This window comes from Zootermopsis nevadensis, unplaced genomic scaffold (genome assembly GCF_977971745.1).
Source record: "Zootermopsis nevadensis isolate Lab colony 2312 unplaced genomic scaffold, Znev_1.0 Znev_ptg000061l, whole genome shotgun sequence".
NCBI classification, from domain to species: Eukaryota; Metazoa; Arthropoda; class Insecta; order Blattodea; family Termopsidae; genus Zootermopsis; species Zootermopsis nevadensis.
The window spans coordinates 23,519,519-23,546,142 of record NW_028259192.1 but is presented as its reverse complement, the minus strand read 5'-3'; the positions used below and the strand labels follow the sequence as shown (position 1 = coordinate 23,546,142).

At 40.2% G+C, this 26,624-nt stretch overlaps 1 protein-coding gene across 4 annotated transcripts in view; it reads right to left on the bottom strand.

Annotated features, from left to right (window-relative positions):
• Window positions 1-26,624, bottom strand: part of LOC110838714 (uncharacterized) — a 456,091-nt gene that overhangs the window by 58,305 nt on the left and 371,162 nt on the right. For all 4 annotated transcript variants that reach the window (XM_087341090.1, XM_087341092.1, XM_087341091.1 and 1 more), the window contains one exon: window positions 10,994-11,054. In XM_087341090.1, the coding sequence (XP_087197216.1) occupies window positions 10,994-11,054 (61 nt within the window). The remainder of the gene's footprint in view (window positions 1-10,993; window positions 11,055-26,624) is intronic.

The following is a 26,624-nucleotide window of genomic DNA, read 5'->3' as shown; positions in this document are numbered from 1 at the left end:
TAAAACACAAGTACGAAACGATGTAAGGAGACTGTATACAAGATAGATACAGTACGCGGTAATATGAAGAAAAAAAAAAGGGGCAAACTGGCAGGTCCTACCACCTAGTGGAGAATTCAAGAACCTCCATCAATCTTTTCATTTTCTTAGAAACTTCAAGGAAAATCTTATAACGTGTTTCTTTTCTTTTTTTTTACACATACACACAGAGAGAGTGGTATGTATGGCTGCCTTTGTTTGTATCCGCATAGTAAGTCGTCGATCTATCTTCTACAGAACGTGTTCTTTTGTTTCCTTCTTCGCTGTACCACAGAACTCTGCGTGTAGAAGGTACAATATGATGGATTACAAATTCACACCCAAACATTGAAAACGATATTTCATATGCACACAGACATGATGAAGCTCTTAAGACACGGCACTGCCTTGGCTCCATGGCTGTTTGCGTTCTGCAATACGGAAACTTTGTTCAGCAGCCCCCAAGAAAACAGAAGTTGACACCAGATTCAAACTTTGTCGCTTGTTACACACACAGACCATGGATTCTGATGACACTACACAAATAAATATAAATGTCATATAATGGCCAATATCCGTCACGCTTGACTGGACGAGTCAGAAGTTCGCGTGATTCGAAAATATATATATAAAAAAAAATTGAAATTACGTTCTGACGGCGGCGACTCTGGTAGCCAGAAACTATGGAACTATGGTGGGGGCTGGCGGAGTCTTGTTTCAGGAGCCTTCAAGACCTTCTAACACTTTTAATTTACTCTACGTAAAGTTGCGTTTTACAGATTTTGTGCTTTCAACGTGATTTCAGAGATAATGGTGGAATAAACTTCATTATAGTTCAACGAAAAAAAAAGGTCCATCCCCTCAAATTGGAAAGTCAAAAGCATGGCTTGTTTATAAATAAAAATATTATGGATGCAGTTATCAGATTTCGGGTTACAAAGCGGTGATAATATGAATGGTGATTTTGTGGTTCGTTTTGCCACGTGATCTTGGAAGTAGTTACCAATAATTCGAAGTGACGTAACCCTCCATTTCAAGGTATTTTATCTCAAAGACATTTCAACCGTTTTAGAACAAATCGTAAATATTCCTTCAACAATAAACAAATCTGTATTTTGTATTTGTGGATTATACGTAATTTTCAGAACAAACAGCGATTATTTCCTTAAACAGCGTTAATCAGTTGATCTTTGTAATGGTGAAGTGTCGTGTTTTCTTCGCGGTACGGACTGAATTCGTAAATGTTATTCAGAAGGCCTTTCGCTACGCACACACACTTCTGACATCTCCGTTCCCTCCTTGAATTCTGCCATGCCCTTATTTCGAGATCTCCTGGAGACTGAAATGGAGATTTTTTTTTTCCGTCGCAAACTCCACTTTGCCTTCGACTTACTTTTCGAGTTTTTTAATCCTATTTTGAAATTCGAATGCAGCTCAAGTGGATGAGAGCTTTTTCTCTTGTCCAACTCTTACGAAAGTGAAGAAAAAAAGACGAAATCTTTACATCAGTTCGAAGTGTGTTCATTTTCAGAGACCTGTTGGTGACAAGAAAATATGACCGATTCTCCAACTTCCTTGATGGAGTCCGACAACGTATCACAGACACGAAGACACGTTTCATTACCAATCGCTACGTCGGAAATTGCCCGTTTCCTGAAATGTATTTGATACACTAGACGTTTCGGAAACTGTTTTACTGCAGTTTTTAGATAAGCCATGGGTGTGTCACCTGGCGTAGATGGTCTTGTCTTGTCTTGGACCAACTTCGGACACTCTGAGGCGCAGATAATACAGGGGATTAAGTCTCTTGCGCAGGTAATCGAGGGATAAGCAGCCATACATTGAACAACAATAAAACACGATCAAGGACAAGAGAAGATTACAAAAGAGCACAAGACGCAACTTTTATATTAAATTCTCGTCTACGATGTTTCAGAATCTTTAAAAAACGTAAGTATGAACACTGTAAAAGTTGAAAATAGAAAAATCTGTATTTATGACACATAGCGACATAAAATTATCCATCAAATATGCGGAAACATCTCATTAAAACTCAATTATACTGAGACAACCCTGAAGATGAAGACAATAACACGCACTTCCTAAACCATGATACACCTGTTTAAGCCCACACCGTATCAAAAGCCCAGATGACCCCCAACCCACTCTTACGACGTTCACCTGTCAGCTGTTTCCCGCGCATGCTCCGTCCGATTAAACGCGTTCCACTTTATTTGTGTTGTCATGGCAAATAGACCGTAACCAAATTTCACTGTAATGATCACGAGATAAAAATGCTTAAAAGACACTGTTCATTTCGTGCAATAAAACTCGCTCCTTCGCTGGCCAACAGCAGAGACCGTGAGTCTTTTCTGACGTGGTGATAGACAAGTGGCGTGTTCTTTACCTGGGCTGCATTCAGCTAGAAGCTAGCCCAAGTTTTTATGGGACCCTCGTAACAAACCTAACCTGGCACGAGATAATGGACCCCTTTGCCAAACCAATAAAAAAAATATCCCCAACAGAAATTACGAAGGCAGATAAAAAAAATTCTGTTGAACTTGTTTTCTGCATAGTTTATTACGAGTGTAACATTGCGGTTGGTCTGTGTCGACTGTTTCAGTTGCGTGCAGAATTCTCTTCTTTATACCGTGCGCAATACATTTTCGTGTTCAGGGCAATATAATTTAGAGCGTCATGGCCTTAGGGCATCGTGCCTCGAATTCTTTGGAATTTAACAGAACAGCCTATGGTTAGGAAATTCGACGTTAATCTACTCTCAGCGTCTCATACATCTACTGCTTAAGAAACCGACCAATAACCAGCAGCGTGGCGAAAAAATCGATTTTTGAAACGTTTAAAAGTAGGTATTTTTAACGTTCATATTTCCCGCCAATTTAAAACAGATGAATGACGCTTAAGTTGGCAGCGCACGAGATGCACTGTTGCAAGTTAGGTTTCAGTTATGAAGTGTGAGTGGAAAACAGGTTTTTCCCTGAAAACTGTAAATAATTCATTATACACTAAGAAATGAAACAGCGCAGACATTTTATGAAAAGTTATAGATAGGTCAAATGTTCGTAAAATCCATAAATAACAACCAGTGAGGCAAATTTTTACGGTGCAAACAACATCACGCGATCTCCACCAGACTTCAAACGGGAAACCTTCCAGTTCAAATTCAAATTTCAAACCGCGCATCAATTTTCAAAAGCTGAGATATTACAAGCAACATTACGTATTTAATGACAAATGTTGTGCATTTTAAAATATCAAACTGTTGTTGTAAACGCGAATCTCGTATGAAAGTTTAGAAACAGCTCATACGAGACCCTGTGACTGATATTTCTAATGCCATCCTCAGGGATGCACTTTCTCGTTATACAGTAATTGTCATGATGTTTAAACAGGGCCGAGGTATAACAGATTTTAAATTGAACTACAAGAAAACGTTTTATTCATTTCGTCGTAATAAATTTCAGTTTTGAACTTACTGTACGCTTCGGATATTAAAGTCTTCTGAAATGCAGACCGAGTCCAGAGGAAAATTAAAAGTTGTTTCATTAACACTTGTTAGGTTGGAACCTGAACAAAAGGCCACGCACTCAACTACAAGACTGTTAACTGTGGTGAGGGGAGAAATTTAACCGGAAAGATGGCACGCATTCATGTGAAGATACATCTAACACCTTGAATCCAGTGGGCCTCAGGGCGTGTGTGAGCAGGTGAACGTTGTCACGTGTGATTATGGTCACGCATGTGGGACACACACACAAAGCGCAGGGCCAACTTAAAGACAAATACATTATCCACTACAGTTTCCGAAACGTCGTTTTAATTAAATCTGGACCATGTAAAACTGAGTCTGTCCAAGAAGTTTGTCACTGTAATAAATATTTTAATATATGGACAGAAGAAATTAAAAAGACTGACACATAAAAATGCAGAGAGTATAAACAGGCATTTAAAATGAAATTAAAATTTTTTACCAATTAAATATGCATTACGGATCAAAGTCCAAAGGACTTAAAATTACTAACCCCACCCCAAATACACCTGGGGACTTATTCTGCTAGCAATATCAGGCTTCAGAAACCTTTACGTAATATCCATATACTCATAGCAACTGGAAGGTGGGAGGATGATATTAAAATGGGTCTAAAACATGGCGTGGACTGAATCAGACTGCCTCAGGATTGGATCCTGTTGCTAACACAGGTTCCATAAAACATGAGGAAGCAACTGACCAGCTTTGCGACTGTTAGTTTCTCAACAAGTGCGCTGTTGCATGGAGTTCTCGAAGTCCACAGGGTTCCGTCTCCATGGTTACCGGCAAGGTGCACGACTGCCCTGCCACCTGCCAGCTTTATGATAGTTTGATTATGGTGCTTCATTATTAACTCACTAATTTAAGTTGCCGTGTTTTGTTATGGTACTAGGCTACCGTGACTAGCCAATTGTCTATGTAACATATACACTTCCTCATTTGAACAACTCCGGCCTTACCACTAACATATGACTACAGTATCTGCAGGGGAAAATACATCCAGTCTACAACGTTTGACCCAAAGAAGGCTATACGGACAGATGATGGCGTGTTTAACAAACTCCACTGAGCACAGTCCTTCTTAAAATGCTCAGATAGTCAAGGAATCCCCTGTCATTTATGCAACCAGAACGTTCATTTCCGTAATTGAATTCTAAACGTTTCCTTCGATGGTAGATTAAACTTAAAAAAAATAACTCACTATCGTCCAGCGATGAAGACTAGCTCTGTCTGACGAAACCAAGTGAGCTGGTAACTCTCGCCTGAAGAAGGAAACAGAGCCAGCCTCCGAAACGTCGTGATGTCATTCTTTAAAACAAGGAAGATGTAAAACGTCCAGAAAGTGAATAATTTTAAGTTAATTTCCGTGTTCACAACCGCCAATCCCCACACTAAGACATTTAAGTTTCGGAGTAACCACCAATTAAACATGATTTGTCATAAATTTCCGGGACGTCTTATCGTTTCGTGATGATTTTATGATTTGTGGGCGAGTGATAGCAGCAGAGTCTTAGAACTCTGGTCACAGAATTGTTTTTCTTCAAAAAACTGGCCAATATTTGCCGCCTGATGTTCCTACGACCGTAAAGTGTCAACTGTATACCATCTGTTTGCAATTTATCGTCATCATAACATCAATCATAGTCAGTTGAAGCATTGTGCTGAGAGAACAGGACGCTGAAGTAACGTTAAAAAAATCCAGAGTAAAAATGTTCGCTCTTATCCCTTCAATATATGCAAATCACGTGACTTCTTCGCAGAAGCCCCGAAACAAGACGAAACCCCATCATCAAGGACAACGGAAATATTTCAACGATGCATCAATGTCTTTTCATTGATGCGTTCTTTATAGAGCTTATATAACAGTGCGTCGTACTACGAGAAAACAGAACATTTTACTAAAAAAAATAATTAATGTAAACTCTGAAAGACTCATTACACAAATACGTCATATTCCTTCTACACGTCAGGATAAAATTTCCTGTAAATCGTAAAATTATTTTTAGAAGAACGCTGACCGACATTATTTGGAATAAACGTTCCTTAACATTTCAAAACACAATGACGACTTTCTGTACCACCTTCTTCGATATTCAGTACATCTGTATTTATCAGTTTCTTGCGAATTCTCAGAATAAACAGCGATTATTTCCTTAAACAGCGTTAACCAGTTGATCTTCGTTGGTGAAGTGAGGTGTTTTCTTCGCGGTACGGACTGAATTCTTTAATATTAATCAGACGAACTATGATTCTCAGTGTAAACAGCGATCACTTCCTTAAACAGCGTTAACCAGTTGATCTTTGTAATGGTGAAGTTTTGCGTTTTCTTCGCGGTACGGACTGAAGAATTGACTTGTACAGGTAACACTGATTTTTTTTTATAAACTTGGAGACGTCTCTTTCCAGAATTCATCGCTATTAACATCAGGCTGTACGTAAATCAGACGCTGTTTCAGCGGTCGAATTAACGACACGCGAGAAACTGTGTGAGGTGGACATGAAATACGTAGGATGGCTATTTGAGAGTCAATGTTTTTGAGGTCCGGTAGTAAGTGTAATTGATTCTTATCTCTTTGTAATCAGAATATCTTTCTTGCCGCTTTGGAAAAGACCAGCGTTTTATCATTGTCCATTGCAGATGTGAAGCAAACTAGAACCGTATAAAGGAAATGAGAGAGGATAAAAAAGCGTAAAAAGAATGAAGAGCAGGTGAGGAGGAAACCGATAAGTATCTACCTGCTAATTTACGACACATCTCCACCCCCCACCACCACCCCGCAACCTGTGTTGCGGAATATGACCTAATATGGCCGCCTGCTTCTTAGTGGGTGTACAGATGGACGCCGTTCCGTCTGCACCTCACGCTGGTTTCTTAACTGCGCGGTCGTTCTCAGAACTGAGGATTGCAAATATATTTCAATTTACTTCCAACGCACTCTCCTTACTCTAAAAATAACACCGGCCCATGTTATCATCAAGACTGTCCACAAATTTGTCTTTCCCATCTAATAACTGCGAAATAATGGACAGATTTTAATTAAATTTGGCATGAACATCACGACAGTGTAATTTCATTATCACGAATAATATTTTTAAACACGGTAATAGGTCCTATGAACGGCGGGAAATTTCTCTAACAGATGAGCAACTATCAGCGTCTAAATGCATGTTCTGCTACATGAAGATACTTAACATAAGTTACACCAGTATTACGATAAAGCGAAACTCTGCGGTGGGAGCAACAACAGCGCAAGGTAATGTGTGATTCCGACATATTTACGGTATCTGAGTCTTTAAAGAAAATGTTAACTTTTATTTAATTACTTTGCTAAACGTAAATTAACAATATGACGGTCATTCGATATTTTAATACCCTGAGGACGAATTACCGGCTTTGGAGGAGCGTGGCGTTTTCGGAAATAAAATGTCGAGAAGTTACATAAAAGATACAGACACTGAGCGTCTTAAGTCTGTTGGCTGACTGACAATCTGTAAGTACATTCAATGACAAAAACTCTAATAAAGAAGAAAAATGCATACGATATTTATGAATATATTTCTGCAGATCCCGAAACTACGTTTACAAGTTGGGTTTATTTTCGGAGGGACTCGGATAAGAAAAGATATTTAATTTATAAATTACTTTTGAAAACAACCGAAGGCTGTCCACTTAAATACAGTTTTATTCACCTGCCCTGCGTTCAATGTCTATAATTCCAAGTCGTAATATGTCTGAGAACTAGAATCGCGAGCTGGAATTCAGTTCAGGACACAAAAGTTTAATTATCTTTTAAATAAGTTACTTTCAACTGAACCTCTGCCACGTTTACAAATTATTATTTACCTCGCCTTGAACAGGGGACAATCTGAGCAAACAGAAGTTAAAGAAGTTTTATGAAACTAATTGTATTTCTGGAACAAAGGCTTTATAAATAAATAAATGGTCACGGATTTCAAGGCGCTGGGGGCTTCGTTTTGCAGTAGGGCGTATTAAACGCGCAGTGGAAGCGAGCGTGGAGCTGACAGAGGTCTGAAGTGCGGGTCAGACAGTAGTTAACAGCGCTCATGCATTTTCATGACGTACAAATGAGAGTTAGAGCGTCCACGGCAAGGACGGCGAGGGCAAGAGACACACGAGAAAAGCAGGAAGAAAGGGGAAGTCCCGAAAATTAACAAAACGAAATGGCTTTATGTCACATGAACATCCTATTAGATTTTATAAAATTTTTAATTCTTTCCCCCTTTTTCTACAGCTGCATATTGTCAGACATTTAATAAAGAGGACGACAAAATCTTCTTCGGAGACGGACATGACGAAACCACACATTTGCCTGTTTAACATACAAAGAAAACCGAATATTTTTTTAAACTGATGTCGTGAAATATACTGACTAAGACAGACTTTCCTTTTTTCTAAAATCATTACCTAAACGATATTCCTAACTACCAGAAACTCTCTCTCAGTTTCTGACGGCAGGCACGAAAATAAATTAACACCACGCGAGCGTCCAGCAGCCGACAGAGGCCGGTAAAAGCAGAGCAAAGTGAGGCCAGAGAGATGACGATAAACGCGGGGAAAGAGGCAGCGTGTGGCCGGCGGACTTGCCCTGGTATCAGCTACGAAAGCTCCTTCGCCCTGCTCACGCGAACAGCGGGGCCCTCACAGACACGCTCAGTTCTCCACAAGGGATAAAGAACTTCCCTTCAAGAGAACTCTTTTTCTCTTCACAACTTTCATCTTGTTCCCACTTCGTCTTTCCTTCTCCAAGTCTTCATTCTCTGCGCCCTTCCCTTTATCACAGTATTTTCCACGAAATTCTTACTACTAAGAAGACGTCTCCTTCGAAAATTCATCTAAGTTCATTCCAAATGACTTCATTCTCTGCGGACTGATACACAACTCTCTCTCTCTCCCTACCGATCGAGAGAAGCCACTGGGTAGCCACCTGTCCTTGAATATTAAGATAGCAAGGATCCCCCGAAACGTCGGAAATACAACCTACCGTGTAACGGACCAGATACAGGATCAAAATACTTCAAATTCTAACTGCTCGCCGTCACCTTTCTGATTCTTTCGTCTAGTGAATAAATTCGCCAACTTTAAGGAGACCACAAAAGTTCAATGACGTATCCACACAAAATTCCACGCACTTCAACGTGAGTAACTCTTAAGATAAATTGCCTACCGAACCGCCTCAGTAAATAACACAATTATCATGCAATAATACCCAACTTACTCTACAAAGGTCAATAATTTCTCAAACGGTACTACAACACGGTCAACTTATTTCAAGAACAAAGGCACCGATCATAACAAATATATATATAGCACACTGTGGCCATTATGTAAATTGTTTTTGGCAAGAAACGTTAACTGAAACAAAAGAAACATTAAGAACAGGAAGGAAATGCAGCTTACGTTCAAGAAGCCACTGCAGTGTCCGTAAAGTTGCCCTCCACTCGGCACTGGGGGGAGGAGCCGACATCAGATAATATGGAAATTCTCTCAAATTATGCTTCCTAGCCTCTCGATGATCTCAGCGGCACAGTTCATCATGTATAGGCCAGCTCAAGAAACTGTCGAGCTGTCTACAGCATTTAGGGCCAACGTTTTTAATAATCTGGCGCCACACATCAAAGTAATCGGTATAATTATTTAACTAAACTAGCGTATTACAGGTTAATATTGACGAAAATTATCATCTTTTTTCCTGTTAAAGCGTAACATATTTTATTACATCTTCGCAAATCATGTGAAAAGCGTAAAATTTCTATATAAACTGAATTAAACGTGAAAAATATTCACGGCGACTAACGCAAGTTTCCTTCGGCCATCGCCGGACCCCACCAACGACACCACCACAAAACCGTACGTAAAATATTTCAAATAAACCAATTTCTCATACCGACAACTGTACTTACGCCATTTTTCGTCGTGGAAAGTTGTGGACGCGATCTTTGTGGTGGATCTGTGATGTCATATAAGGGCAGATGTACCCAATTATGATCCAAAGCATATTTTCTCCTTGTAATTAATATCCAAACATAAGAATGCTCTGTTGGGCTGTGTCAAATACGCAGGAGGAGGGTAGCACATGGCACCTTAACCCGGATGTGACGTCATATATACGTTAACCCTACGCGCTCTGAAACCACCTCAGACTTAATGTGTTGTATATATTAACATATTATAAACAGTCCTGCTTCACGTATTGTAACGCCAGCGCACGGCTGGTGGTTCGGACGTTTTGGCTGCAACGAATATCTCGCCTTCTTTCCATGGAGACGTTTAGAGACGTCCGCGCCCTTGGCGTCTTCTGATTTGTCAGACCGCGTAATGCCCTCGTGACCATTCAAATCGGAAACTTCACTTAATTAATATTTATAATTTCAGTTCTTACCTCAAAGAAAACACAACGCGTGACCATTACAAACTTGAACATTAAGAATAACAACAAACTCTCAAGGATTTCGATATATATCGATAGGTGATACAAAACTCTCGTTAGTGTAAACATACATCGGAACATTACTTATAACATACTAACAGAAACAGCCACTCCACTGGGCCTGCGTAATTAATACGATATTACCCATTCACTTATGCACAGAACCAATAAATTGTGATATAGCTACTGGATATAATTATTTACAAATAGAAACAGTATTATTAAAATTCCATCTACAGGGGTCAAAAGTTTTGATTAATTTCGAAAGATTTTCTTCATATCTCGAACATTTTTCTTGTTGTTCTTGTACGGATTGCGACCTCTGGCCTGTTCAAATCCAGAGTGACCTCTAAAATTATTATTCCGTCTAGACATTCAGTAGGATGAAAAACTGAATACAAGATTTTGGCTGGCAAGCCTGGAGGCAAGAGACCACTCAGAAAACACAAATGGAAGGGATGATAATATTAAAATTGAAATTAGGGAAATGTGTTGGCTCTCTTTACTTGGATAATAGAAACACGACAATGAAATTTTAAGTTACATAAAAGACATGGAATTTCTTGACTAGATGAACGACTGTTAGCTTCTCCAGAAAAACTTTGTTCAGTCTTATTGGATGGTTTGGTTTGGGGCCGTAGTCATACAAACATTCCATTTTTCTCGAGTTATTAACTTTAAACTATAAACGTAGATGGTTTAAAAATGGATTAAAATGGTTTTCTGCTTAAATTTCCCCCTTAACGATGCAACTTCATGAATATGGTCTAAGAGCTGTGCTGTATTATTACCACACCCGCTCTGTTTACGATGTTAAAATGCCCATCACTTATTAGGATCAATTAATTCAATGTAACATTCGTTCGTGAATTATTTATATAACTCTGGTGCTACAATAATTTTGTTTAATAACTTCTCAGTGAGATCGAATTGACTTATCCATATAATTGTCTGTACCTGAAGAAGGCGTGGCGCTTACCTTAAATAGACGTCAGCGGATAAGTTCAAATCGCCCATAGACTTCAAGCATCTGAACCTTTCTGGAAGTAAAGAGAACATTTAAAATCAGTAATCGACATCTTGAAACTAAAAACTGCATTTATGGAGAAATTATCAGCAGATTAAATTCGTGCAATACTAACAGTTTACATAGAAACTTATATACTTAGGTATATAGGCAATGCATTAGCCTCGATCTACAAGTTTTATTGTAGAAATTAGGACCGTAATAGTCCCAAGTGCTAATAATTCGATGACAGCAAAATATTCGGTTCATATAAAGTGTCTACAGTAAAGTGGACATCCCTGGTATATATACAAGAATAAACCGTTTCATATGACGCCAGAAGAATGGCTGTCAACCTAATGTATAGGTAAATACACACGAAGTCTCAAGTTCAACGTTGGAATTGAAGACAATTCATTTGAATACATTAAATATATTACTTGTGTTTCACATTTGTCCATTGTATGCAGAACCTAGTGATGTGATCTGCATTCAATCCGCGGGATTTAAGTGACGGTGGGGCGAACACCCTTTCCTCCCCTTGGAGATCCCAGCAGCAGCGTTCCACTTTACGACAGATACATCGAAACACGCCCTTCGGCTACGGTCCACTTGTTTAGAGCACCAGAGTTCAAATCGCGGGTCATGCAACGGTTTGAGGCAGGTACAATTTGTTTACCAATTAAGAGCAAATCCATTTCTTGGTTGTAATTTACTCTCCGTGAACAGAAGGGAGTCTTTAAAAAATAACTCCTAGCCGAAGCTCGTCTAAATTTTATTTAATAATTCAGTCCGTACCGCGAAGAAAATACCGCACTTCACCATTACGAAGATCAACTGGTTAACGCTGATTAAGGAAATAATCGCTGTTTACACTGAGAATCATAGTTCGTCTGATTAATATTAAAGAATTCAGTCCGTACCGCGAAGAAAACACCGCACTTCACCGTTACGAACATCAACTGGTTAACGCTGTTTAAGGAAATAATCGCTGTTTACACTGAGAAACAAACGAAAGCAAACAAATACAAGAATTATTTAACATTTTTATCACTGATCCCATATAAGCCTACAGTCAACACCGCTGGGCTGTTGTCAACGTGGCAATGAACTTTCGGGTTCCATAAATGATAAATTCTTGACGTTTTTATGTACACTGAAATCATCACCACTGACTAGCACGCATGGGCAAGGCGAATATTTTTGTCGGAAATCTGAAGATAAGAAAGTATTTTGGTAGACCTAGACATAAGTGGAAGAATAATATTAAAATGCATGTTAAAGGAATAAGGCGTGAGGATGTTGTTAACGACAGAGCTTAGTGTAAGGCTTTTGTGAACAAGGCAATAAACACTCGAGTTATATAAAAACTGGAATTCTTCTTTACTAGCTAAGCAACACCCAACTTTACGAAAGGAACGTCAGAATAATCTTAACAATAAAACCTGCACTCACCTGAAGAAGACAGTACAACCAACTGTCGAAACGCGGCGTTTGTTGAATATTCTATGGACAATGGACAAATTCCAGTGACTGGTTTTGAAGCGAGGGCCGTTTTCGTGGGAGTCATACAATGACTTTTGGCGGGGCCACTGAGCTGTGGTGTATCAAAAGACGCGAACGAGTTAACGTGCCACGACAAAAATCATGCGCCCGAGCGACGTTCGCTCGTTAGCGCGTGGAGCCTCGAGCCTATGACCCGTAAAACCTTTCACATGACGTGTGATTCCGTGATTGGAACATTTGATCTCTACAGGCGTGGACTTCTGGTGCTTTTACAGCTAAATCTGTGTGTAATTCCCTTCTTCGCACTCCACAGCCACACGCATTCGTTTCTTGTTATGACAGCCTGAATGTCGAACTGTTGGACAACCACGGGCTAATAAGATGACGTGTTCTTACCAGCTCCTTCCACACACACACACACCAGGAAGACGCATTACACTGCCAGGACATGGCCTCTCCGAAGCTGAGAAATCAATCAGACGAAAGTTGGGAAACAAACGAATCGATTATCGAAGTAATTTCGAGAATCGCTTTAAGCAGAAACATGCGAAACTGAAAGGCACACATCAGCGTCTGGTCCGTGCTGTTAATTTGTTCAGCGATTTCAAAAATATCATAAACAGAAACAAAGAATCTCTCTTAGCTGTCCAGAAGTACACGCGAAAAAGAAATGCTCACAAAATTCTGGATGGGAAACATGAATGAAAGAAAACATCGCTGTAGATGGCAGAATGATATTAAACTGTAACTTAGGAAAACGGAAAGAATTGGATTCATCTGGCTCAGGATATGGACCGGTGGCGGGCTCTTGTGAACGCGGTCATAAACCTTTGGGTTCTATAAAAGGCTAGAAATTTCTTGACAAACTGAAGACGGACTCTGCTCCACGGAATTAGTTGAGTCAACGTTCATCAAGTTCCACTGTACTCCAGCGTTTTACGTCTATATGACGACACAACACAAAATTCACTTTAACTCCTACAGAATTTAGGTTTACAAAAAACCATTAAAACAAAAGAAGGCCAGTGTTTGTGTGCGATACGCGGACCTACAATTACATGAACTTCCTACCCCATCCATTTCTCCTATCTTGAATAAATTTCGACCAGAAAGGGTCTATTACGACATTAGTAGTGAGTCACGGTATGTAGATTAAGCCTCCTTTATCCCACTTTTTCTATCTCTTCCAGCACCCCCTCATGAAACAGCCCTCAACAACCCCCCCCCCCCCGTTCTCGTCATTTTCCGCTGAATCCAACCCTCGAATTCGACCAAGCTTAACCCATCTTTACTCATCCGAATCCCGTACAACCTTACTCTTCTCTCCCTCAAATCCTGTCGATCCTGTGTCCAGAAAACGATACTTAATGATCCGTGATGTTCATGACGTCCGCACACAAAGTGATACGCAAAGCTCAACCATTTTACACATTCACATCTGCGTGTGGCACCGTTAAACAGCGTTAACCACTTGATCTTCGTAATGGTGAAGTTCTGTGTTTTCTTCGCGGTACGGTCTGATTTCTTAAATGTTATTTAGGCGAGCTTCGGCATCAAAGGGTTGATTAAAACGAGCGTTAACGAGTTGATCTACGTAATGGTGAAGTGTCGTGTTTACTTCGCGGTACGGACTGAGTTCTTAAATAATATTTAGATCAATCTGAATAATTCAAAGGGTCATTTTCATTGGCGAATCGTACATTAGGCGTAATCTATATTATATTAATGTTATTCACCTTCGGATAGGAACTGGACGGAACTGAATTAAATTATTATTAATTTCTTTTCATATTCAAATCACGACTCGAGGACAGGAAACATTACATGATAACGAACTTTCTGATTTTCATATTGCACGTTATAAAATGTTACTAGGGAGATTAAGTTTTTAAAATAAAACTAATAGCCCTCCACTTGAAATTACAATTTATAACGTAACTGCCACAGCTGATGTGGGTTATAACGCCGTGTGGATTTGTAGGTACAAACCATCGTTTCGGAAAGACGTACTGCCTCAATCTTCAGCGTTTATCTCTTACAATGGAACTGTCTCATAGCTGAACTTGAAGTTTGAGTTGCTAAAACGAGAAATTTTGAAACATTGCAATGGACACACGACTCAAACCAATGACAATGCATCTGACAGAGAGACAAACATTGTTGTAAGTAGAATTATAAACTGACCCTGGTCCTGTAATACGGCTCCAGAAGTGTTCTAATTAGGTAATATTACAGCCTATAAATTATCCTTTATACCTCCAATGAATGATTGAATAATCATAATAAGAGAATAATACGGGAATTCACCGCTGACATACGTTAGAGCGGGCAAAGAAAATTTTCTTCTCGAGAAGTCGTTTTAATTATCTCCCACAACGTGAGAGCGTAAGAAACAAACAGCTGAGTTATATTCCACTTTTGTTCGAAACGGCCCGTCTCCGTTCTGTTGAAACAATCGGCATTTTACCTCATCCGAAGGCTACCCTCTGTCTACAGACAGAGGGAGGAGAGGTAAAAGATGCTGAGGAGGAGGGAGAGGTCCTTATAAGGATAAAGGAGGAGATGTGACTGAAGACAAAGGTGGAAAATGGGAGGAGAGACGCAGAGAGATCGACCAATAGCGCGGAGCTCGACTGGTAGCGACCTTCTGGCAACACGCCGAAACAAAATGGTTTCCCTGGCGCCCTTTAGTTCATACCTCCGCCGCTAGAGGTCTCGAGTGTCGTCGCTCATGGCCACATTCCTTCACACGCGGCTCGCGTGGCTGCGTCATTTGACTCTGTCGATTCAGGACGAGCTGGGTCTTATTTCCGAGATCGAAAGATAAGGCGAGTCCACGCACCCAACGCACGCTTTCACACTCACAGGCGCTTACGCCAAAGCGCCAAATGAAGGAGCTCACGTGTTCAACTCTTTCTAAGATGGCTGCCATCGAGCTCAACTACAGCGAGAACCAAACATCCTACTGAGTTCCTTCTGTCTCTCTTTAGGCCGCAGGGATTGATTTTAATTTCTTCAAAGTCCGGTGGTAACTATGCGTACCACCTGCTTGATTACAGATCGCTCCGACGATAGAGACAGTACGCTCCTCTGAAACGTCGCTCAATATCTACAAGATTACGTGGCCTGACGTCACAGGAGACCCAACGCCCAATGGAGATGTCGCTTGTTTCAGTTCCAAATATATTCACGGTAACTAGGTTAATTAGTTATTAGTGGATCTGCACTAAAAAGAATTGGCCCTCATGTACACGAAACAAATTAAACTTTGAACATTTTCTTTGAAAGGTTTAAGAGCCTCTTAGAAAATAAGCCACCAATAGAAGATCAAATGTGAATTGAAAAACACGATTTTTATGATACAACAAAAATTTGAGATATAAGAAATTAGAAAAACAGACAGAAATATACGTTCTATAACCCTCTGAAGCCGAAGCTCGTCTAAATAGCATATTTAAAATTCAGCCCGTACCGCGAAGAAAACACCACACTTCACCATTACGAAGATCAACTGGTTAACGCTGATTAAGGAAATGATCGCTGTTTACACTGAGAATCATAGTTCGTCTGATTAATATTAAAGAATTCAGTCCGTACCGCGAAGAAAACACCACACTTCACCATTACAAAGATCAACTGGTTAACGCTGATTAAGGAAATAATCGCTGTTTACACTGAGAATCACAAGGAAGCCATAAACACAAAACGAAGATCTGCTGAATGTTACAGCAGGTGGTACATATAATTACCACTAGGCAATAAGGGAATAGCGCAAAGGAGTGTGGACCGGGAATGTTAATCATACAGACACATATAAGCCCATGTAAAACGTAACAAACCTTAATAATAAATAGACGGTCATTATTAATACCAATCATTACGTTACGTTGAGTCTGTTTATGTGCCAGGATGCAATCGTGTCCCAGAAGGGAACATAAAATTCCAGAATTTCTTGGTAAGAAGTTTTTCCCTTGTAAAACAAGCGAACAAAATATTTTTCCCCGTACAATCGATGGTCACCCGCCTAAAAATTAGGCATGATTGTTAATCCTTTTAGCTACAGAAACGTAATTTCTAATCCCGGAAGTGCGACACACGTCCGCTGTTTCTAACCTGCGCCACGGAAAAGGAGAACAGAGCTGCAGATTAAGGAGAATTTTCGAAAGGAACTGCGTTTACAAGGAAGAAACGTCATTTCGCAAATAAATTAAAAAGACAGAAAAGTTTCGAGGTGGTGGGTGGGGGTGGGGGGGGGGAAGCGTAACAAAAATGAGCCGGAAGTGAAGACGATGGGAGGGGAAGGATCCGCCTTGAAGCTTTGCGCTTACAAAAATAAATCTTCATCCGACTCAGCACACAAAGTTTTAATTCAGTTTCAACGATATTTTTCATTTTCTTTTCAGATATTTCGTTTTTTTTTATTTCATTTTAAAGGTATAAAAAAGTAAAATCCGGGCTCTTCCCTGCTCGAAACCACCTGTCGGCCCCTCATATTTCTCTCCTCTTACTTCCTTAAGAAATAGCATTCATTTGCTGTTCCTCCAAGGCTTGTACCTAAGCCCGCGGAACCTCCGAAGCTTTAAGCATCGCGAGTCGTCAGAAGATTTCTCTGAATAGAGAATGGGCCCTCAGACATACGAGTTCATATTTTAACTCAATTTTCGTTGCTAAGAAACTAAAGTCGAGTATATTAAAGCGAATACAATCTTCATCAGGGAAGACAATTTGCGCGTAACATCAAAACTTCGGGGTGGAACGGGGTCGGGTAAGGTGGGGCGAATGTGTAGCCTTACTGTTCGTGATATTCAAAGATAAATAAATGGCTTTGGAAATGATAAATAACTCTATATTTTTTATATCGACAGTAAAGAAAGAACTGAAAATAAAACATGTTAAGATTCGCGAGCTATAAATCCTTGGGGTCAGAGTTCGTACCCTGAACCTGAAATCAGTACACGGTGTCATTTTACTCGTTTTATATGCAGGTGATATTTTCACCACAAAGCGATCAGTGCTAGAAATAAGTCGAAATGATGCGTACTTAGTAAGAGTGTCGGGGCTTAATTTGTTCTCAGAAACTGTATCAACTGACGGCGGCTGCTTATTGGAATTCAGATAGATCTCGACGCTGTGTAGTCTGAGATACTGATAGAGCGTCGTTAAATGGGAACGTAGAATAAACAGCAGGGGAAAAGAAACATCAAAAGGGAAAGACACGAAAAGAGAAGAGACGATAAACAGTAAAATGAAGGAAGAACAGAGAACGTAAAAGAACTTAAGAAACAGAAATTGTGTAAAGTGAGGAGAGAGATTAAAGGCGAATTATGGAGAAAGATGGGAACAGGAAGGGAACAAAAAATAATGAAAGTTCTGGCGTGGAAAGAGAAGACGAAACGAGGGAATTAGATAAACAGAGTGAGAACTAATATTAACAGATCAAAGATAAAATAATAAAACACAAATAATAAATAACATAACGCGATTAACTGAAAACGTCCGTCTTCAGGGATGTTGCGCCAAGCAGTCTGGTAGACGTTTCTAATGCAATTACTGCCTCCATCGTCAAGGAGACAGAATATCGCCATGCTATTAATTGGCTGTTTATGAAAAATTTAATATCAATTGAATATCTAACAATTAATTTTCTGCAATTATAATACTTGATTTTATATCTAAATAGTATTGGATTATAATATTTCAAGTATCTTGCAAGAGACTTATTGAAAATAGTTACATAAAAATATATACATGCAAACAAAGACGAGTAGATCTCTATAAGCCCCGTTATTTAACCCCTATTTTACGTGGGTGTGATACTTGGTCTGAAACACAAATGGAAGGACGTACATTACACAATTTTTAAAACTGAGACAGGCGAATAGAGAAAATTACGCAAGAAAATCTTCATTCTCGTAAATTTGTAGGCCCTACTTCTAGGCAAATGACATTTTAGCACAATGACGTAAAAGAGGGTATGATTGGCGGGGCACGTAGAACGCACGGCAGAGATGACGACCTGTCAAAACGTGAAGGAAAGAGGCCACGTGGGGCGGAAGAGACTCTTGCGAACACTGTGATGAACGTCTGGGGTTAAATAAGGGGGAATCTGGAACTTTATTCCAGACGGTGACCCAGAATTGAATCTCTTTCAGGGAACAAAACAGAATTAGAAGTGCGATAAGAAAGTCACGTGTGAGGAAAGAGTTTAAACTGCGACATCGCTAGTGACATCTGTGAACAGCACCTGGTAATGCAATTGATTTCTCACTGACCGTTTCTCGGAATCCAAACGTATGTACTTGGTATTTAACACTTCAGACAGACGTACAGTCGAGGTAATTTCTAAGTGACAAAGTGAACTATAGCTAGTATTCAGCTTATTATTAACAACTTAGTGGGAAATATACAAATTACATACCCACATAATTTCTTATTTCTCACTTCCATATTCTTTAAATAAACATATTCCCGTATTTTTCACCAAGGCACAGACACCAAAATTGTTACGCTGTGCATACATTTTCTGACTTGTTGAAACAAGTTACACAGGACTTTTACGACCCCGCAAACTCAGATTCTTGTGTACTGTTTCAAGTCGATTACAGGTCAATCGGAATATTTTTGAGAATTTTCCCGGAGTAACGCACGGCGAATAAGTTATGTTTCGGGTAACGCCGATTAGGATACGACCCCAACGCGCACGCGTAAGAAAACAAAACAACAAGTACGCGTGAACTGAGTGCAAGACACAAGTTTTAATGAAGAGAAATGATCAAGGGAACAACACGACTTAACTCCAGCGTTGCGAGGTTTACGAAATCGATTTTTGAATCTGCAGAGAACCACAGAAGATAAATTAGACCTTTTTGCTTCACACTAGGAGGGGGGGGGGTGCCATGACGACGGAGAATGGGTTATTATTTCGAAGACGCTCCTACATTTCGCGGTTCACGTGTTTTTATCCCAGAGACTATTTTCCTGTAGAATCACGGAGGAAAATATTTGTACCATATCGTTTACTGAAATTTTCCCTTCACACGTCAGTTTACGACAAGATACTATTATGAACAGGACGTTCAGCACGCAAGGCGGAAGTACGACATGCATACAAACCTACGTCATTCATAGTTTTTCTCGGATGATAAATTCAAGGACGCTGATATGCGAAACACATACAGGAAATCCGCTAAAAAAACAACAAATACGCACAAAAATTCGTGGGAATCAATCAATTGGTTGACCAAGAAGTAGAATAATTGATAAAAAGAAGAAAGAGTCAATAACTTATATGCAACTGAACTGGCTTTGCGTGATAAAGCTTCCAATTCAGCGGCGACATCGATGCAATGTGCGCTGTCTTTAAATAAGAAACAGTCATCTACATATTTCAATGAGCGTCGCGGATTGGTCAACATTTTCCGCGCAGGTAATACACACCCAGCACTCTCTCTTGGTCTGTGAGCATTTCATCATGAATATTCATTATACATTAAGAACGGAAGAGTTGAAGGGAGGGGTGGTTCAGGGTTGAGAGAGAAAATCCGCGGCGATTGGACGGAGCGCGGTGTTTACACAGGGATGCGATAATTTGGTAAATTAATTAGTTTGTTCCACCACCATTCCACCCCTCCACCCCCTCCTCCTCCCTCACTTCAATCTCACTCTGTACAATTTCTCACCCTCTCCTTTCCTCATCAAGAGGACGTCACTCAACACCGCAGCTTCAGAATACTGCCGGCAGATTCGCTAGTAGCATCATCACTCATCATCAGAACAGATTCCTTCAGGAACACGGCGACACAGTGACGCATCGGATTTATACGACAATTTTGTACTCGTGAGTCTCTGAAGAGCGCATCATCGCGAACGCATTCTTACGGCTGCAGGACGGACAGTGACCGCTCAGTACAGCCTTCTGAATCCGGCGCTCGCATAAATAACATTTAAGAAGTCAGACCGTACCGCGAAGAAAACACCGCACTTCACCATTACAAAGATCAACTGGTTAACGCTGTTTAAGGAAATAATCGCTGTTTACACTGAGAATCATAGTTCGTCTGATTAATATTAAAGAATTCAGTCCGTACCTCGAAGAAAACACTACACTTCACCATTACGAAGATCAAGTGGTTAACGCTGTTTAAGGAAATAATCGCTTTTTGTTCTGGAATCATATGAAACACGCAAATATAATCTTTAAACAAAATGCAGTTATTAAATACTAAACGAGGAGTTACCAGAATAACCAACTTTTACATATTATAACCGATTTTCGAATAGCGTGCCTATTTCAAGAGTGGTAAACGCGATAAGCTTTTAGAATTGTTGTTCGATCTCGGTATTAACATTCTGAGGTGCTGGTGACGAGGCTTCCGGTAATGGGCACTGTAAGGCTCAGGAATTGGCTTCCCGGTCGCTATGAACGTCCACGTTACGCGGCAATATCACGGCGTAGCGTACAGCAGGCGCAGGTCGGACCTCGGCCAGCCAACAGAGCCTGTAAACTGTCTGTATCCAATTGGGGCAGATAAAAGAGAATGTGATTACTGGACGGATTGGCTCTTTACGTTGGATGAAATCCAATTTATGTTGCAGCAACAGAGAAACTACAAAAGAACACAGCTACACAGACTGCATTGTAACAAGTAGACTCGTGCAGCTTCAGCGACGCGATCTGCAGACCAAATTATACTATTTCATGTACACGCGGTCTCTTCTGTTCTGCAAGTGAGCAGGAAGTAACATCATGCCAAGAGAACATCAACACAAAATTAAGATTTCTATCCTGAAGACAGAAGTAGTACGTTCCTCCGAAACGTTGGTTCTCACTTGTAAGATGTCATCAACGCAAAGAATCATTTTATAATCATCACCGCTGTAAAAACGCCAAATCTGATTAAGTGTTTAAAAGTTTGTGGAACTCTCAATCACCAAGAAACAAAACCACCCCTTGTCGGCCGTCGGCTACTACTTACCCAATATATTCGCAGCAACCCCTAAATAGGGGACGCATTTAACACGGACAAAGCTTTCTTTTATGCTTAAAAATCCAAAAGTATGCCCATTGTAATTTATAACTAAATCTAGCGGTCGCGGTACCCCCCCCCCCCCCTCGCGTGCCCCGACCAGTCTACACCGAATCTCATTTTGGAAAATCCAATTTCTGCAGTGTTTCGCGTACTCCCTCCAAACAAGTGTCTTGATGGGAGAAACACGCAAGGGGATACTCTCTTAGGGCCCCGACGTAACCTTATTACGCACACGCGCCCTTATAATGATCTCTCGTGGCGAGTCCGTGTATTTTTTTGTTGTTCTAATTCTCATTTCTTTTGTGTTGCGGTGTTGAGAGCTGGTTAGGCGGACGCCATTACAGAGCCATCTTACTGGCCAGTTAGACTCTTATTGGCGGGTGATGCATGATGCCATCTGTAGGGCTTAGGCGTTGCTCCTATGTTAAACCTCGAAGAGAAGTAACTTCAGCCTTGGTTTGCCTTTTCGTCATGTTTCCAGACGCGTCTGAAAGCCTTCATCTGTCTGTGTCCGCAAATACGAAGGAAAAAACCCGTCAAGAACGGACAAGTAAATTTTTTATCAAATTTGATACCGGAAAATTATACGAAAAACTGTAGAAAAATTTTAAATCTCATTAAAAACAGGAAACTTAAACGATCACTGAACACAAGAACACAATCCTGTAATTTCTGAGCTTATTTATGTAAGACTGCAACCGACGTTTACCCTCGTTGCCATGGTTAACCGAGATGGCGTCATTTCTAAACGTCAAAGGTAAAATTATAATATGGCTCTCTTCTAAGTTGTAGCAATGAGTCATCGTCCTGACGATGGAAGCAGCAAAGACCTCTAAATCATCGGTAAACTTCTACAATCCAGGAGACAATCATCTTCGGATACACCGACGTGACAACCTCAGAGGTAAAAATGTGGCAAAAGGAGTCAGAATTTGTACACCCTGCACACGAAGTACCAATTAAGTAATTCATTCAGTAAAGCGAAATCTTTCTTGAGAAGATTGTAGCTCACCTGCTCAAGAAATAGCGATAAATACACCTTAACGTGGAGGTCGGACGGTACAAGAAATTTAGAATCATATAACATGAGAAACTTCAATGTCCCGCAAATTATTTTGTGTTCTGTTATCAAAACTAAATTATCATTACTCATTGTGAAATTTAAAGCAATCATGGAGCAGGATATTAAGATATTATTATTATTATTATTCAGTGTTCTGTCTTACAACAGGTCCATTGATCTGCCCAAAAAGAGCTCTCCAGTTTTCCCTATTCTCAGCTTCTCGTTTTAAGACAAGGTACATTTCTATTGGATCTTCAATGGAATGCCCGATTGGATCCACAGCATTCTGTTTACATCGGTGTGCAAGATTAGGTTATAAATCAGCATAAGCCATTTAGAAACGATAGTTTATTATATCTTTATTACAGATACTGCCGATTAAATTATGCTTCGAGAATAACGTCTTTCTAAAAACATTCGTCACTGATAAATGACCTGACAATATTGGAGAAACCAAAAAAATAAAACAAAGAATCGCCACTGGCTGGTTCAGAAAATTCAAGTTGTCTGACATAACTTAAGCCCTATATTCACTTAATTAAAACATGTAGGGAAAGAATGAGGTTCATGTTTTGGCCACACCCGGTTTCATTATAATACACTCTTATTAATTCTAGACGTCCTTCACACGACTGAATGCCCACTGTAACTACAAAGTGGAATAAACATGATTCTGGGTGAATGAACGAGCAATACTTAATTACATTTCGCACGAGAGTGTACTGCCGTGTGTTTAATTCATTTTGAAACGTAACGCAGTAGCAGTTTGTCTCAATGATATTCAGCTCTACGGAAGTTGTCTCTTTAGCGTTCTTAATTTTCTTAAGTGACAAAATTATGCCCTTTTGTGCAGATGTCACTCCTGTCTCTCAACTCTTAAACCATGTGACCGATTCTCACAAAATTTAGTACTGACGTACGATTGGAAGCCAGCCCAACCTCACAGCCTACATTTCAATTCCGTAATCGGTAATATGAACTTGGCGGACGAAAGAATTTATGAGGTCGGAGTGACTCTAGCGCCAGTTACTATTATTAATATTATTATTCAGTGTTCTGTCTTACGACAGGTCCATTGCTCTGCCCAAAAAGAGCTCTCCAGTTGTCCCTATTCTCAGCTTCTCGTGACATGCGTCCAGTTATAACAACACGACCTCCTAGTTCATCCCAGTGTTCAAACCCAACCGTCGTCATTAAAATAACCATGGAAAAATCCAGGGTAGCTTGAAGATTCCCCATCCAATCACTTCGGCGTGCAGAAACGCGCGTAGCTGGTGTCTCAACGCACTAAAGTAGGATACGCCAAGACAAAATTCTAGTAAAAATCCCCGTTATAAAATTTCAAGGAAAACCTTTTGAGTAAAACACGTACTAACGGACAGACTGAGAGGCAAAGCGACCTAAGAGACATTCTGCAGGGCTGGTAACGCGACTAACAAGTGGGGGGGGGGGTGTCCGACTTGTGGATACGCTGTATATTTATCGCTTCGTGGACCTGTATCGGGTTGCCAAGACAAGTTGTGCCGGTTACATGGTCCATATAATATTTATAGTTACATGTGTAACGTATAAACGAGCTGCCCTTTGAATGCTATAAGTTATGGTACGTACACTGGTCGGTAGCAGACGAAACCGCTCGAGCAACAGACGCACCTGAAGAGAATTGAGTTCTGTTCTCAGACTAATAACGTACTGTCTGTCCACTTAAAAAATGGAGCAGCAAAACCACTTTCGACGTCTGGTTTGCATTAACACGTCTGTTTATACATTACGCCATCAAATTAACCCATTACAAGCCGAAACTCGTCTAAATAACATTTAGGAATTCAGTCCGTACCGCGAAGAAAACACCGCACTTCACCATTACAAAGATCAACTGGTTAACGCTGTTTAAGGAGATAATCGCTGTTTGTACTGAGAATCATAGTTCGTCTGATTAATATTAAAGAATTCAGTCCGTACCGCGAAGAAAACACAACGCCTCACCATTACAAAGATCAACTGGTCAACGCTGTTTAAGGAAGTAATCGATTAGTGAAAAATGAATAGTTGCTGATTTTTGAAGCAAGTGGTACATATAGATAAGACCGGGGTTTCAAGGGTTAATGTAGGATGGGCGGAGCACGTAGCACGCATGGGCATATAATCTAAAAGGATAAAGACTTTCTGTCCGAACACCTGAGACTAACAAGGCACTTAAAATACAAATTCATCTGGCAAAAGACACGGACAAATAGCGGGGCCTTGTATTTATTGGGTTGCGTTTTAAATGGAACATCCTGTAGAATATTCCAATGATGAGTTCAATATGGAAAAATAAATATGCTGGACAGATAGCAACGTTGTAAGAAGAATGATATTAAAGTGGTTAGCACGCCTGTCTCGTATTACAGTAAAACGCTCACTGCCTAGAGGAATCAAGTCTTCATCATACACTGTATTCCTTTAACGTCAACTTTAATATTATCTTTCCATTTATGAGTAGGTCTCCCAGGTGGTCTCATTACTTTAACTTCGACCAAATTTCTGCAGACATACCACAGAAAAAATGTGTATATTTACTGTGTTTTTTAAAAGCACTCCTTATTTTATAGTTCAGCGATTGTATTTAAAAAAGAAAACCCCGATATAAAAGTATAATATAATTACTCTGACGAAAATAATATACAGAATGAATTAATGAAACATGTTTAATTAATTCATTAAAACCTGTAAGGCAATACTACAGCTGATATATATTAATCTTAATACTTTTATGGTTTCTTCGTGTAACAGGCAAAGGCGTATTATATGAACACAAGGTGGTTGTGCTGCCACCTGGAGAATAAACAAGGAAATTAATTATATTTCTGTCTGTGACGCTGCAACACTGGGAGCCGGTGGATTCGGTTTTTAATTACTCCGGTTAATAGGGCCTGGATGTAAATTATTGTTGCCAGCATCGTTAGAATCTTCGGGAAAGGATACCGAGAATCATTTCGCACGTGCTCCATACCTTGACTGATCATAAACTTTTAAAAAAAAAAAAAAAAAAACTCCGCTCATAGATTAATTTATTGTGAAGTATAATTTGGCATCATCATAAAAATAATCTTATATCGCACCGTATTAAAGAGGCCCGTTGTTCGAGCCTCGATATCAGTACCTGCTAACCTCGTCGTAATTCCTTCAACCAAGTCCTGGAGTCAAATAAATCTATGAAGCTACATAAACAAGAAGTTTATCAGTGTTTCGGCGGTTCTTTCTGCCTCCATCATCAGGGCGATGATGGTGTCAGTAAGAACCTATGAGATTGTATCAGAATAGGTGTCCAGAAGACAGTCAGTCGCCTTTAAGGTCTATCAATCTATGTTCCTGCCGCGGTATGATGGCTGAACACGGCCTTGCATCTCCGGTCCACGCTGAGGCAGGGCGAATCGATAGAGCAGCCGTGTTCCTGACACCTAAGCGCGATGCTTAGTGCCACAGCAAAGTGACACGTTAATACTGCATACTAGCGCGGCTGAATCAAATTATCCTGCGTGTTAATGCGGTTCTACGGTATAAAGGAAGGCTTCAGAATGGTCGAAATCCTAAGGGATGCAGGTGGAGAGAAGAAAATTCGAACTCATCTCGAAGGCAGTGGGATGGTTGCCTGCTCGGAGCACCGGATTCCGTTTGTTTACCCGTTTTACGACAGAGGGGACAATGAGATGGCTTAGCTCAGTCGGTGAGATGACTGGCTACGTGTTTGACGACCGGTTCGAATCTCAGATCGGCCTCGACGAACATCCAGTCTCCTATCTGACCCGTACCGGGCACTCTTTCACTAGGAGCGAACGTCTAGAGCACACTTGCGAAATAGAGACGTGGAATGGAAGATAATACGAAACATGATATTACGCACACACGATAAGAGTGTACGGATTGGATTCATCTGGCTCAGGACACGAGTCAGTGGTGGGATGTTGTGAACACGGCAATTAACGCGTGGATTCCATGAGCGGTGAAGGATTTATTGACAATC